Source organism: Phaethon aethereus (assembly GCF_964289735.1).
Source record: "Phaethon aethereus genome assembly, chromosome: 1".
In the NCBI taxonomy this organism is placed as follows: Eukaryota; Metazoa; Chordata; class Aves; order Phaethontiformes; family Phaethontidae; genus Phaethon; species Phaethon aethereus.
The window spans coordinates 131,765,442-131,780,438 of record NC_138575.1 but is presented as its reverse complement, the minus strand read 5'-3'; the positions used below and the strand labels follow the sequence as shown (position 1 = coordinate 131,780,438).

Here is a 14,997-nt window from a genome sequence, read left to right as displayed (position 1 = left end):
CGTTACATGCAAACAAGCCAGGAAACTGTGATCCCAATCCTCTCAACACTACTTCCAAGGTCTGAATTGAATAGACAGCAAACAGGGAAAAATCTTAGCCATCAGGAAGGTTCCTTCTGATATCATAGCATCATAGAATCATAGAATAGTTTGGGTTGGGAGGGACCTTTAAAGGCCATCTAGTCCAACCCCCCTGCAATGAGCAGGGACATCTTCAACTAGATTAGGTTGCTCAGAGCCCCGTCCAGCCTGACCTTGAATGTTGCCAGGGATGGGGTATCTACCACCTCTCTGGGCAACCTGTGCCAGTGTTTCACCACCCTCATTGGGAAACATTTCTTCCTTAGATCTAGTCAAAATCTGCCCTCTTTTAGTTTAAAACCATTACCCTTTGTCTTACCACTACAGGCCCTGCTAAAAAGTCTGTCCCCATCTTTCTTATAGGTCTCCCCAGAGCCTTCTCTTCTCCCAGCTGAACAACCCCAACTCTCTCAGCCTGTCCTCGTAGGAGAGATGTTCCATCCCTGTGACCATTCTTGTGGCCCTCCTCTGGACCCGCTCAAACAGGTCCATGTCTTTGCTGTCCTGAGGGCTCCAGAGCTGGGTGAGAGCACAGTAGAGGGGCTGAACCACCTCCCTCAACCTGCTGGCCATGCTTCTTTCTTATTAGAAAGTTTTTCTTAATGTCTAACCTGAACCTCCATTGCTGCAATCTATTGCACCTGCTTGTTTTTCTACTGAACACAGAGAGAACAGATTTACTCTCTTTTGCTTTTTGTATGACTCGAATGGTTAAGATTTTGAAATAATAATTTGAGGATTTGGAGTAGAGAGCTGACATTTAGCAGGTACGTTGGTGTTTTTGCCACATCTCTCATGGCTTTTCTAGACCAAACTGCCTCAGTTGTTCCAGTACTTTCTCATAGGTCCTATTTTACAGATCTTCTCATTATACTTCCTGTTCTATTTTGGGTTCTCTATAGATTTCTTGCAGAGTGTGCAAGCACAGTACTACAGCTGCAACTTTACCAAGAAATATAATGCTGAGTATTACAGATCTCACTCCTTTATATATCTCAGTAGAAACTTTGCCTAAATGAGTGATATTCTATCTGTCCTGCTTCTTATTGTTACAGATAAAACATAATTTAAGAAAAATCTCGTTCCTGTTTACATTTAAACTATGTTGTTATCCCTCCTTTCTCCTTTTCCCCTCTTCTGGCTTTCTAGAGACGTACTCCAATCCCCTTAAATCCACAAAAAGCTAAGACTGCCTTTCTTGCATATATTTGTATTGCACTCAATTCTACCCATTTTCAATCTATCTGGTGCCTTCCTTTTTCCCCAGCTCAATTTCAAACTTCTTGGCTTGATCTTCAGTATTCTGTCACACTGTTTTTTCCAGTATTATAAGTCTCTAATACTTTTATTTCCCTCCACTATTCTTGTCCACCTTTATCTTCCCATTTGTCAATTTTTCATGCAAATGCCTTCACACATTCTTTTTACCATACTATCTCAAATGCAAACCTGCCAAGTAAAACATCAAAAAGTCATTCTGTAAACTGCATTCATGTGATTGTTGGGGTTCATGTTTAATATTTTGGGTACCAAAAACTTAATAACTGGAGGTTTTAATAATCTGGGTAGAGATACACCCATTACCTAAAACAAAACATGTACTTATGCACTGTAAAATGATTATTTGCTAGCTAGTGTAGCTTTTACTAGTTATTTGACCCTAAGATCTTCTTTCCGTTGCTTATAACTTTGCCACCTTTGATACTTTTGATCTGACATGTTACTGGAGGGGCATCTTCTACCCCCAGAGCAGCATAATGCAGCTGTTTCTGGAAAAGAGATTGAGAATACCTTGCAAATATTTTGGGGGCTTTTTCTTTGAAAAAACAGACAACATAATATCTCTTTTTTTTAATTAAAAAAAACCCAAACCTCATTTAGTCAAAGGCTACATTGCTACTTTTTTTGATAAACTAATTTAAATAAACAGGAGGAGGGAAGGGGCAAAAGCTTCCTAAAGAAATGCTGTTTTGTAAAAACAGAACATGGGAAGATAAGACGTAGACTGTAAAGGATCAACTACAGGAAAGGGAGAAAGAACCTCATATGCTTTCTGGATTTACATAGTTAAACACAAAAGCCAAGTTGTCAGGCTTATATGAATTCCTACATATCTTTCAGTATGTCAACAAAATTATTAATCCTTTCACCGAATAATTTCAGTAAAGCTTTTCAAACCTTACCTATGCATAGTTACCATGCTATGAAAGTCCTAGGGCTCATTTTTCGCCCTTTGCTCAGGTAGGATACCAAAATGAGACTACTGTCACTTGTTCTCATATTCAAGCACAAAACAGTACTGGCGTTTCTGGGGCTCTCTGCCGTGTTTGAAAGGGAGTGGTATGGGCTGGTATGTCAGGCATGTTCTTTTCACCTTTGGATGACTCAGAGGAGTGAGGCTTCACTATTTTCAGAAGTGGCCTTCTAGAAGGCCTGTTGAGCATGAAGAGAGAGATGGGGAAGAGGGAGAAGGTAAAGCCACTCCACAGCTTGTCCTGATGCATGCAACAGGAGGTTCCGGAGCCTCCATCCATGAGATAGTCAAACCTTGACTGGACGTGGCCTGAGCAATCTGCTCTCTCTGAGTGATTTGAGCAGCAGGAGGACTAGAGATCTCCAGAGGTCCCTTACAACCTGAATTATTCTAAGATCCCACACTTAGATAAGCTAGCTACAGCAAGATGACAAAATGATTTATGCCGTGGTCTTAAGGGGAAGAACACCAACAATGTAAGAGCCTCAGTAAATCTGGGAGAGGTATCAAAAATTGGGGAAGTAGTTACGGTTAAAAGATGAGAGGGAAAGTCTTCTCCCAGTTTCTGTATTATTACTTGTGGATTAAATAATTTCTAAGCAGGTTATGAGTTTTTTAAAAATACGTGTAAGAATGAGAGAATTAGTGGTCCTTAGTAACAGCTAAGCTTCTGCAGTTTCACTGCCCTAGCACAGTGAAACGTTAATGGTACCAGAAGGCCAAATAGAAATATGGAAAGTGATTCAGTACGTAAGATTTTGTTATAATAAACGAAGGGCTCTGGCCATGCGACCTAGACTCTCAGCTGGGCCTGCCCTGCTCACCTCACCTGGGGGCTGTGGGATGGGGCCCTGGCTGGCAAGGTCCCTACCCCACCAGCCATATCACGTTGTCGGCTTCCCGTCCTTGTGGGACAGACAACTCTTGCTCCACCCTGACAGCCAGCTCAGGCCTTCCTAAGCCCTGAATCGAGCACAGTGGGGCCTGGCCCATGGCCGTGTGGGGTCTTCTCTGGTGATTTCTCCCAGGTCATCAGCCTGACCCTGGGCTTTGGTGTTCCCACCGTGCTGGCCCCCTGCTCAGCCCCAGCTCCTGGGTGAACCCTCCTCCCAGGGCCCAGCTGGCAGCCGCTGGGGGGTTGGCCTCCTGGGTTCTGCCATCTGCAGGTCCCCTCTGCCGTGGCTCTTGTCCCTGCCCTGGCTCAGTGTCCATGAAGTAGCCCACTGACAACCCACGGCAATTAAATCACTCTACAGCAGACCCCTTCTGAGCCCAGACCTCTGTAGGGTGTGAGGACACACCTTGTTGGGGGGGTGGGCTGCTGCCAGCCCCCACCAGCCTCACCTGGGTCCCCTGCCCTCTGCTCGGGGCCTCTGTCTCAGTTCTGGCCTGCGCCATCAGTCCTTGCCGGAGCTGGGCTGTAGGGCTGCCGGTCTCCAGCTCAGCCGCAGCCGTGCCCCTGGCTTCTTAGCTCCACCTTGGACCTGCCTCACCACTGTGGACTTGTCTGGTGATCCCCAGGCTATGCCTGAGCCCAGTTACCATCATCGGGCCAGATCTGGGTCCCCACCCATGGGCTGACTTCGTGGCTTGACCTTGGACCTGTCTTATCACTGCGGACTCGCCTGGTGATCACTGGGCTGCGTCTGACCCAGGTAACCATCACTGGACCTGACCCCCAGTCACGTTTCTGGTTTGAGCTTGCAGCTGCCTCATCACCATGGACTTGTCTGTTTTGGGTTCTGGGCCGACCCTAGGTCCCATGGCCGGGCTGCCCTGCTCACAGTGCTCAGGGGCTGGGGCAGGGGGCCCTGGCTGTCCCCCAGCTTCGCCAGGCTGGGCCCCCCTCCCGCAGGGAGCAGTCAGCCACTGCCGTCTCCCCGCGCTGGGAGCGCGGCCTTTTCCAGCACCCGTCCAGCGACAGAGGGTTGTCAGGATTACAACTGGGCTTTGCAGCGTATTGTGATGTTTTCCTCCCTTCTGCCCCAGAGATGCGGAACAGTGAACGCTGCGAGTATTCACCAATGGAACCGCGTTTGGTCTTCAGCCAGGTCTTGAAATGTAACAGCCTCTCTGCAATAATGTTCTGCTTATACATTAATTGTTCATTTTTCTGCGATTGTAAAGAAAGAGTGCTGAAAGTCGTTAAAACAGAGACTTCCATGCTGTGGCAATAACTGTGTGCTTTTGAATACCATTGGCATCAGACTTAATTCTTAGACATTATAATTATGTGAAGGCTCATTCTCTGTGAGTTTGCTCTCACTTGTCTTTGCTATTTAATTTACGTTATAATATTTTGTACTTTTCTAGGCTTGAATAGGGATATTGTATTAGGCAAGCAGGTGATGAGATTCTGCTCTTTGTTCTGGTTAGTGTAATTCCACAAATTCTGGTTGAGTTACTAGGATTTGCTGTAATTCAACTGCAATCAGAATTTAATTTGTTTGTTGGTTGTTTTTTTTTTTTTTAAAGTATGTCTAGATGTTCATTTCCTAGACTTTTTTTTCTGTCAGAATGGAAATTAATGTGGTGTTCTAGTTTCTATTTTACACTTGCATTTCAGAGCCTTAGCATCCTAATAGCAACTTTATTCTCTTCATCCTGATGCTAGCAGGTAACTCAGGAAATTAAAAAGAGATGTGCAGTGAACAAAATGCATTTAAAGGCTTGATAAGCAAGGAACCTACCCTTTGAACATAAATGTCTGAATTATCTTTATTGATAAACAAATGGAGAAACATCTGTTCCTTCATATTTCTATCAGTTAACTACCTGTGAAGAGTTTTGAAAACACAGACCTTGTGGTAAGCAATAATTCAAGATTTTAAATTTTTAATTTACACAGTCTGTGCTCCTTTAGGAGTTTACTCTTCCATGCAGTTAAGTAATTCATGTTGAAATGTGATGCGAATAGCATAGTTTAGTAAGCAGCTGCTGAAATGAAGTATTCAGCGCTGGATCATATTAGATGTAAAAACTTTAAGTTAATTGAGTGATAACATGAATTAATTCAGACAAAGGTAAGGATTAAAAGTAAGAGAATGAAATATTCCACGTCTGTAGGAAACATACACAGAGAGCATATACACTCATATCCCGAGCACTAGCAGGCACACACACAATTCTCCACAAAGACAGTCTGTACTTAACAACAATATAGTAATGTTTAGGCATTTTGAGTTAGAGTACAGGTGAATCTGCTACCTTGCTACAACTCATGTTTTACTCGCATTCTGTTTTTTATACCACCTCTCTTAGTTTCACCAGGTTTTTTTCACCATCAAAAAAATTACCAACCATAACCTTAACGTGTTATGTCTGAATCTGAGTTTTAACTTTTTGTCCTACTGTCTTTGAGATGGATCAAGCATGCCCTAGACATAAAAAGGAAGAGAAGAATAATCCTCAATACAGTAATTATTTTTGATTTGATATAGGTTTGATACTATATTCCATTTGTACTCTCATATGTTAATATATATTACTGTTTATATTATCTTGGAGCTCTTGCAATGAGTATTGCAGACAGTTTCTATTCATAACTTACATATTTAAATTACAGGTCTAAGAAAACAACATGGAAAATACATCTTTGTCACCTTTCGTTGAAAGCTGGGAGTTTCCTGAGCTTCCTCTTCTGTACCGTGTTTTTTGCTGCCTACCATCTTCGTTACTGTGCTTCTCTTGCACTTTTCTCTGCAGCTATCACACTTCCCTTCAGAGAACCTTGGGTGGCTCTGAACTGCACAGCAGAATTCCCATTTCTTGTACTTAAAAGACAATTGAGCAAAGGTCATGCCAAGTTGTTCTTGTATGACTGTCCCAAGGGAGGTTAAAGATCAACTCAAAGTAATCTGCTGTAATAAAACCATTTAGCAGAGGAAGTCCCAAATCTCCTGCTGGGTTATTTTTTGTTTTCCAAAGCAAAGTGCATCCCCTGCACCCCCTCACTTATTTTTTCCCGTGCAGCATTTAAATATGCTTGTTATGCTGTGCTGCGGGAGACAGATGCATTCTTGTTACGGCCAGAGATGAATGTCAGGATTGAACAAGCATTCATGAGAAAGGCTTTTGTTTGTTCTACACTGTCCCACAGTGGAGCTATGGCAACAACTTCAGTTTAGTAAAATAACTGTATCACTGTGTACCGGCTCAAATCATGGCATCACCTGAATGACAAACGCCACTGTTTGTATGACAGTTCATGAAGGGTACTGTTTTATTTTAATCAAAAGCATTAAAATCCAGTCAATTCAAAATTCAAAAGAATGTGAAATGTGAAAGGTAGAGGTGAAATGCAGTATCACTTTATTTTTATTCAAACTGAACAATTTTGTGACATTGTTACTTTATAAATGTTTCTCTCTCATTGCTTAGAAAATTGAGTAACTTCTGAATTTGAACCCTACATCAAGCTTGGTGACATGATCTTTTTTTCTGCATGTGTTTAAAAAAAGGAGAAAAAACCCAAACAGTCGATACACTGCACCAAACAAAAGGCCATCCATAGCTCAGACAAGCATTCCTCCTATAGCTGTTCGTGCTCCCCAGGACGTGGGTTTGCTACAGCTAAGCTGATGTAGTAACCTGGTACTGCTGAGAGGGGTGGTCTCATTCTCTCGCGTGCCTGGGAATGGGCGTTCTGGCTGTCGGGGTCGCTGGGAGAGCAGACTGGCCTCTTTCGGGCACCAGGGAGCGGCTACAGGAGGTTAGGGTGGTTCTTCTGCTTCCACCTAAGACTAGGTCCCGCAGTGAGAGGTGGTGTTGTACCAGGAACTGGGTAAGTAAGTTAGAAGGATCAATGTCTGGTAGGTTTTTTATTTCTCTTACCAATGCAAAGGTGTCCTTGCTGAGAAGGAAAGTAACTTTCAGTTTCAGAACCATAAAAATTCTCTCTTCTAGATCTCTGAAAATAGTCAGTATATCCAGGCCAAACAATACTGGCTAACGCTCCTATAACAGTGTATCAGCCCAAAGGACAGAGTCCTATTCGCTCTCCAATGGCTCTGAAGCGTCGGTGCTACCTGCCTTTGCAAGAAGCGGCAGTCAGTGCCTGCAGATTTTTATGAGCAGCAAATGCTCCTCCAGAAAATTCTGCAAATAAAGGTGGCAAATTCTTTGGGTAGTGACTGGCCAACACTGATGTTTTTGGAAGAAAGATCAAGGTTAATCTATGGTGAAACAGCACAATCCCCACCAGTTTCCCTGGGTTTCTTAATAAAGGCACAGGCAGACAGATCTAAGCCGTTCTAGAGGAAAGGACTTGTAAAGCATCAGTTGTCTTAACTGAGGCTTTTAAAAACATTTCCAACTATACTTGAAACTGAAATATATCCTTTTCCAGATATAGCTTTTGCTCCACAGATGAAGGCTGGCATGTAATACTCTTGAAATATGTGAGTGAAGGTATCTCTGTAGGAACAAGATGAGCAGAACATTCCCCACCTTCCCCCCCACCCCAAAACAAGGTGCATGCAAGGCAAAAGCTAACAGGCCTTTCCCTGAGCTCTCCATGCACTTGGCCTCGTAAGAAATCCAGTCTGAATCGATTTTTTTTCTATTTTCCTAGCAAGGAAGGGGGAAAAAAAAAAAGAGGTAAAGGAAGAAATAGGAGGGCAGCCATTATCTATTTTGTCACTGACCTGGGCAACCGCTACCTGTCTCTAAACAGAGTAGGGCACAATTTACAGCAGGAGTTCCTGAAACTTGTGACAAGAGGATGATCTCGGTACTACCAAGATAGCTACTCTAAATATGCAAAAACCACAGCCACTATGGACGTTATTCATAGCCTGTCATGATCACTCCCCTCACTTCTGTGGTGGTACATTGCTCATACCCGTGTGGGACATGCCTGTCACTCCCAGCAGGGCCTGGGCTACTGCCGACGGTGTTGTTGCAGGCTGTCCTCGACCCCCACGCTGCAGCCTGGCTCCAGCTTTTAGACGGCTGACATGAACTAACACCTCCTCCCAATTCAGGAGAGTGCATTTACGTTATTATGCCCCACTTAAGGCACCACACCACTATGGTATGCGGGCCCCCGCACCCCTGCAGCGGGTGGGAGCCCTGTGGGAGATCCCTCAGAAGCAACTCGCTGGACGGCGCTGCTCTGCTGCTGCCCTCACAGCCCTCTCGGGCACCCAGGATGAGCTAAAGACTGCGACTGCAAAGCCGCAGCTTTAGGCGGCGCGGCCCGGCCCCGCATACCGCCTGAGGCGGCTACAGCCGCCAGCGCCAGCCCAGGCCTCGGCCGGAGCCCGTCCCGACAGGCGCCGCCGGCGGCGCAGGCCTCGCCCAGGAAGTGGCTGCGCCTCGCCCGGAGCTTCCTGCCCCCTCTCGGGAGGGAGGCGGACGGAGGCCCCTTCCTGCAGTCCCGCGGCCTCCGGCGTCCCCCTCTCCTCCCCCGGCGGCCGCGGCTCGGCTCCCGCCCCGGGCGGCGGCGCCGGACCCGCCCCCGCGTGGGGCGGCCGGAGCAGGAGGCGCCGCGGCTGCTGATTGGCTACCGCCCTGGCGGCGGCTCGCGGGGCTCCCGTCTCGCGCCACTTTCGGGAGCCTTGGCGCGAGCGGCGCGCGCCGGCGCCATGGCCGAGAGCGGGGCGCAGAGCCGGGACGGTGAGGCCCGTGGGGTGCTCGCCCGGAGGGGATGGGGCGCGCCGGCCTCCCTCTCCGCGGCGGAGCGGGGGGCGCGGGGGCAGGCTGCCGTCTTTTCGGTTTTAGGCGGAGCGGGGGCAACAGGGCAGCGGCGCTGGCGGCGGGGAGAAGGAGAGCGCGCGCCCACCGGCTGGTCCCCCGCCCGCGGGGGGCCGGGGCCGAGCGGCGCTGCCCGGGGAGCCCCCTGCGCCCCGCCTCCCCCCGCTGTGGGACGGCTTGGCGGGGCGGCAGCTGCGCTACCCGGGCGGGGGGAGCCGCTGCCGGCGGGCGGGGGTGGTTACACCCGGGGCGGGGAGCCGGTTCTGCCTGGCGGCGGGCGCCGGCCGCGCAGCCCCCCCTACCGGCGGGGCTGGGCCGTCCCAGGTGGGGAGGCTGCGGGCTTATCGCCCCGTGGCGGCCGTCGGCGGGGGCACTGGTGGCCCGGAGCCACGCTGGCGTCCCGCCGCTATGGAGAGGGCACCGGCAGACGCGGGTGGTCTCAGCGGGGGGTCACAACACGTTTGTCTCGGGAGGAGCACGTTGCCGTAGGCGCTTGCTTGCAGCGAGCGCAACGAATTGACAGAACATCTCGTATAAATGCCCCCAGAGGGTTACGGCTCTGCAGTTCGTCCACATCGGTTCCCCGCGTGGTGTAAATGCCCCCTTTTCAGCCCGTCTCCCAGCCCTCGGCAGTACACACCCGCGCTCCTTCGCCCCCGCCGCGCGGCCTTGGTGCGGCTCCATCAACGGCGCGGCCTCCTGCTGTCACCGGGAGGGGGCTGGCCCTCTCCCCCGGCGGCCTGGCCCGGCCTGACCTCTTGCCCTCGCCCTTCCCTGGGTTCCCTCTGCCCGCAGCGGGGGATTCAGCTCGTCACACACAACCATTAGTCGTGTTCCTGGGCTAGTTGTCCGCTTTCGTAAGTGGGAGTGGGACTCTTCGTTCTCTGTGGTCAGTTAAATGTCCCGTGTGTGTGTTCCCCACCCCCTGCCAAAATCAAGAGAGAGAAAAAGGTTAGGGGAAGTGGGGAGCACCTTGCTGGGGGGAGCGTCACGAAGGGAGGGAAGTGTGCGAGGAAGCGGGGCAGCAGTCCTGCTGACAGCAGATTACTACTTTGTCTCAGTCTAGCTGCACTCTCAAACGTCATGAAACAGCCTAAAAAAATTACTGCTTTGTAGCAATATAGGCCTTTTCTAAGTCAGTCTGTTCCCAAGTTGTCATGGAGACATGCAAAATAAAAGGAGCTGGAAATTCCCAAGGAAAGAGTGGGGGGGATCCTTTTCAGATAGGCGTGGATGAGATTTGAGAGGTGCTTTGGAAATCTAGGCGGTAGCTTCTTGCTGACTGTCAACTGGCATGAAGTCTGTTTGATCTACAGCAACCTGAAAGGGTGTTGTGGTGAGGTGGGTGTTGGTCTCTTCTCCCAAGTAACTACCGACAGGACGAGAGCAAATGGCCTCAAGTTGCACCAGGGGAGGCTTAGGCTGGATATTAAGAAAAATTTCTTTGCTGAGAGAGTGGTCAAACATTGGAACAGGCTGCCCACGGAGGTGGTGGAGTCACCATCACTGGAAGCGTTCAAAAAAGGTGTAGACATGGCACTTCGGGACATGGTTTAGTGGGCATGGTGGTGTTGGCTTGATGGTTGGATTTGATGATCTTAGAGGTCTTTTCCAACCTTAATAATTCTATGATTCTATCTTTGTGTCTGTCTGAGACCATGCCTTCAGTATAATTCCAGAATCTCCTTATCAAGAGCCATCCATGACTATGTGCTTTTAGCCAAGTAGGTCTCTGTTGATTTTAACAAAACTGCAATCATCTATCAACATCACTGAACACTAAATACCAAAGGTAACAGCAGCTCATTACTAAGCTTATTTCTCTGGTTTTTAATTAATTGCAGCAATGCATGAGTCTGGAAGTTTTGCAGCATCACGTTCTAGACGTGAGAAGAAATCTAGAAGAGGCCAGCAAGAAGCACTGGAACGTCTGAAAAAAGCCAAAGCTGGTGAAAAAATAAAATATCAGGTGAAAATTCCTCATCTTTTCTTTTTAATAAGAACTGAATGTGAGCCGAGATGCTTAACTACCCTTTATGTGTATCTAAAAGTTAGGGGAAACAAAATTTGCCTTTCAGCTTTTGGCTTTTAGCGGTGTATGTATTTCAGAATGTAACTGTAATAGTTTTGCTGCTTTCTGGTATCTTTAATTTGTTTATTTCTGTTTTCAAAACTAAAATTATTTTAGTAGCTGCAAGTCACACGTGCTTGGTATTGCTTGATAACCATCCCACAGGAAAGGTCCGACTTTTAAAATTTAACTGCGTAATTAATGTTATGATAGGAAGTGCTTTTTTTTTTAACTTCAAATGATTTTAAACTTTGAAATTAAAGTTTTACATGACTGAAATCCACTGATATTCATATGCTATGTTTCCACAAAGAAACCAAAATTTAACTGGTAGAACTGAAATCTGGCAGTGTAACATTGATACTGCCCAATTGTTTGCAGTGCCAGCAGGAAGTGGCTTCCACATTGAGGTGGATAAATCTAAAGCAGCCTGAAATGCATAGATTGTTAACATGCAAATTTACTCTGAGGCAGAGAAGAACATCTTAAGCATTATGCTTTGACACATCAAGTCACCTTCCTTTTCACTGAGCTCATCTTAGTGTTTGAGAGTAGAGCCAAAGGTCAGAAGTCTCCATTGCTAGGATTTTTTGTGCGCTGTTTTTTTTTTTTTGTAATGTGAAATGAGCAATAAAGCAAATCAGTTTCAAATTAAGTCTCCGCCAGTGCTTCAGTAGTTTTTGAGTTTCAGTACACAGTGATAATTTTAAAAATTTATAACCTGTCTTTTGTCACTGCCAAAAAAGAAACTTAATGAATAACCATGCTTACTGGTTGTGAACAATGTAACAATGTAGGAAAACATGCATTTTTGGGGGACTTCTGTGTGCTTACTGATGACCTATATTAAACTTCATTTGAATTATAAGTAATGGTATGGGAACTGTTAATCCTCATTTTACCTTAACTGTAGGTTGAAGACTTCACAGGTGTTTATGATGAAATAGATGAGGAAGAATACTCCAAGATGGTCAGAGAACGTCAGGATGATGACTGGATTGTTGATGATGGTAAGTTAAGATTCATTTGGAAAGTTATTTTGATTGTGGTGTTACAACTCAACTGGGCTTCATAATGTTCATGATTTGAGGTAAGTTATAGTTAGTACATTCTTACAGATTGTTTTAGGAGACAAGGAAAAGATAAGCTTTTATATGGAAGTGAATCTTTTTCATTGTTCTCATATTAGTGTATTAGGATGGTAATGAAAATATTTTTCCATTAAGAGCTGTTTTTGAAATTTTATGTCCAGTTATCAGTGATGTAGCTTTAAAGAGTACTGTAATCGATAATTTCTAATTAAACATGTAAAAATATATTTATTTTAATAGAAGATACAGATGAGAATGCTGTAGTTATAAACACAGAAGTGTTAAAAACTTTCCTCTATATTAAAGGGGGGAAAGTGTTTAAATGTGTAAAACTTTGGATTATGAATATATTTAGAAATATCTGATGACAATTTAAAATGTAAATTTTTAACTTTTTTTTTTTTCCTGCAGATGGGATAGGTTATGTAGAAGATGGAAGGGAAATCTTTGATGAAGATCTGGATGATGATGCTCTTGGTTCCAATAAGAAAGGTAGGTTGGCCATGACCACTGTAGAAAGTCTTCCAGTGGCTTTTAAAAGGTACCTAAAACAGGCAACTTCTTGGTATCAGTGTGTGGTGAACATGGGCAAATGACACATTACTTGATGCTCGGTAGTTCTATGTCTGTGATTGTGGGTTTTGTTTAGTCCCTGTGATGCAGAAGATAGAGGTCCACAAACTGAAGTCAAATCACTGCCAACTAGTTCAGCATTACCAGGGCAACTTTCCTTACAGTCTTCTGTGGGATATATATTCACTTCTAGAACAAGTGCATCTAGGAATGATCTTGGTTTCCAAAGCCAGTGTCTAAAGGATGTGTGGTCTCTCTTGCCACTGAAATACTTGTATGCTTTTGTGTAGCTGGGATCAAATGATTTTGCCAACTTTTATGAAGTTGGTGGCAAACTGCGAAAGTGAATCTGATGTTGAGAATCCAAGCCTAGCGCCAAACTTGGATACTCCAGGAAACACTTGTTTTCTGGAGATGCTTGCATGTAAAGTATCTCAGTCCTTTTTCTGGAATATGAACTTGGGTATGCAAAGATTATCTCTGCCGTGTCTAGGAAAGGTAGGATGCTGGCAAGGTTTTGCGTTTTTTTTGTGTATGCATGACAGGTGTAAAAAGCTGGCAGCAAATGAAAGATGATTAGGCTTCATTTCATCCAGAAGTGTAAAGGTGGAAGAAGTAGACTACCTCAGCTGTGTATTCCTACTGATAACTGGACACTTAAACATTGAGCTTTTCTGATGTAGAATTCACAATTTTATATTTTTCTGTAGGTAAAGGTGGCAAAACTTCTACGGTTGATAAAAAGAGCATGAAAAAATCTGTGGTGTCAAAGCCAAACACAATTAAGTCTATGTTTATAGCTAGTGCTGGGAAGAAAAACACAGACGTAAGTTTTTACATTTTTGAATTTAAAGATTTCTAATTTGTTTGCAGTGTGTTAGTGGGAGTGGAATAAAGCAAGGGCTCATTTCAGTTTCTTGTATCTAGCAAGACATAAACTCCTATTACAAACTCTTGTGTATGGAGCATTCCTGAAAACATTGTGTGTTTTTTGTAGAAACTCTTTAGTCATTTGCTGCTGGTCCTGATTGGGTTTGCACTCGTAACTAAGAACTGTTTGGCTAATCTGTGTTACCTTACAGAAAACTGTGGACCTGTCAAAGGATGATTTACTAGGGGATATTCTTCAAGATCTCAATGCTGATGTAAGTATGTTAATAAAAATCTTGAAACACCTTAATCAATTCATTTTTTCTTGTTGTGGAACATATAAATAAAATAAAGTTCTTCCTAAAACTAGACCATCTAAGGTGGTTTTCTTCCATAGCACATCTGCTTGGTATATTCCACATACGAATGCAGTCTACTTGTCATCTCCACCGAGCAGAAGTTGCAGGACTGTATTGGTTTGATAAGCCAATGTCCTGCTATGTCCTAATTAGAGATGATTTATATTAATGTGCTGTAGAGCCTGTGCTAATGCAGCTTTCTAGGTTTTAGTTAGCTTGGAGTGACAGGACTTACCTGCACCTGGATAGTGTATACCATCTATGTGTATCACCATGCTCCAGCCAGTATACTGTGGGATATTTCCATCTGGTGTGTTTGGGTTCACGAGAGGAGCTGAGGTGGGACTGTTTCAGCAGATAACGTAGCCTCAGCTTTTGTCTGCCTCCTCTTGCTTTCCACAGTTTGCTGCAGAGAACGAGACTTAACACGTCCTCTGAGTTAGTGGAGGATGGCTGCTGTAGCAGGGTTGGACAGTCTCAAATATGAGGCTGTTCCTTGTCATTAATGGCTTTCCAATGAGTTAATGCCCCTTAGCAGGATTTCTTAAAACTTAAAGGATTGCTGACATGTAAACCGTGAAACTGCTGTAGTGGTGAGATACTGAACTGAAATATGTTGTATCATAATAAGCATAATGTATTTTTACAGAGCGCTAAGATTTTTCCAATGTAAAGTTGTTCTCTTGATTTTGTGCGCTTATGATTTTACTCCTCCCTATGACATCTGGTTGAGAGTTACAATATCTTGGGCTATCAAAAACCTTCAAATCTTTAAGCAAATGCATTTTAATGCTGTCAGAGTTTGTGGAGCATTGATCAGGGGAAATAATTCTAATAATTACATTACGGCTTCTATTTACTTAAATAGTCATTAGCTATTGGTTTTTGTGGCTTTGTGACTTGTTTTCTAAAATTTCTTTATTTATTAGCTATTAGTTATTTGCTAATTTATTAGTATTTAGTTATTAGCTGTTGATAAGGATGACTACAAAATATCTGTTC

The 14,997-nt window shown here is 44.9% G+C and overlaps 1 protein-coding gene across 1 annotated transcript in view; it reads left to right on the top strand.

Moving 5' to 3' along the window:
* Positions 1-8,922: 8,922 nt before the first annotated feature.
* POLA1 (DNA polymerase alpha 1, catalytic subunit) overlaps positions 8,923-14,997 on the top strand; it is a gene marked incomplete at both ends in the record, with an annotated part of 209,080 nt that continues 203,005 nt past the window's right edge. Inside the window, 6 exons of the mRNA XM_082004557.1 lie at positions 8,923-8,953; positions 10,876-11,000; positions 12,016-12,112; positions 12,605-12,685; positions 13,477-13,592; positions 13,849-13,911. Of these exons, the coding sequence (XP_081860683.1) occupies positions 8,923-8,953; positions 10,876-11,000; positions 12,016-12,112; positions 12,605-12,685; positions 13,477-13,592; positions 13,849-13,911 (513 nt within the window). The remainder of the gene's footprint in view (positions 8,954-10,875; positions 11,001-12,015; positions 12,113-12,604; positions 12,686-13,476; positions 13,593-13,848; positions 13,912-14,997) is intronic.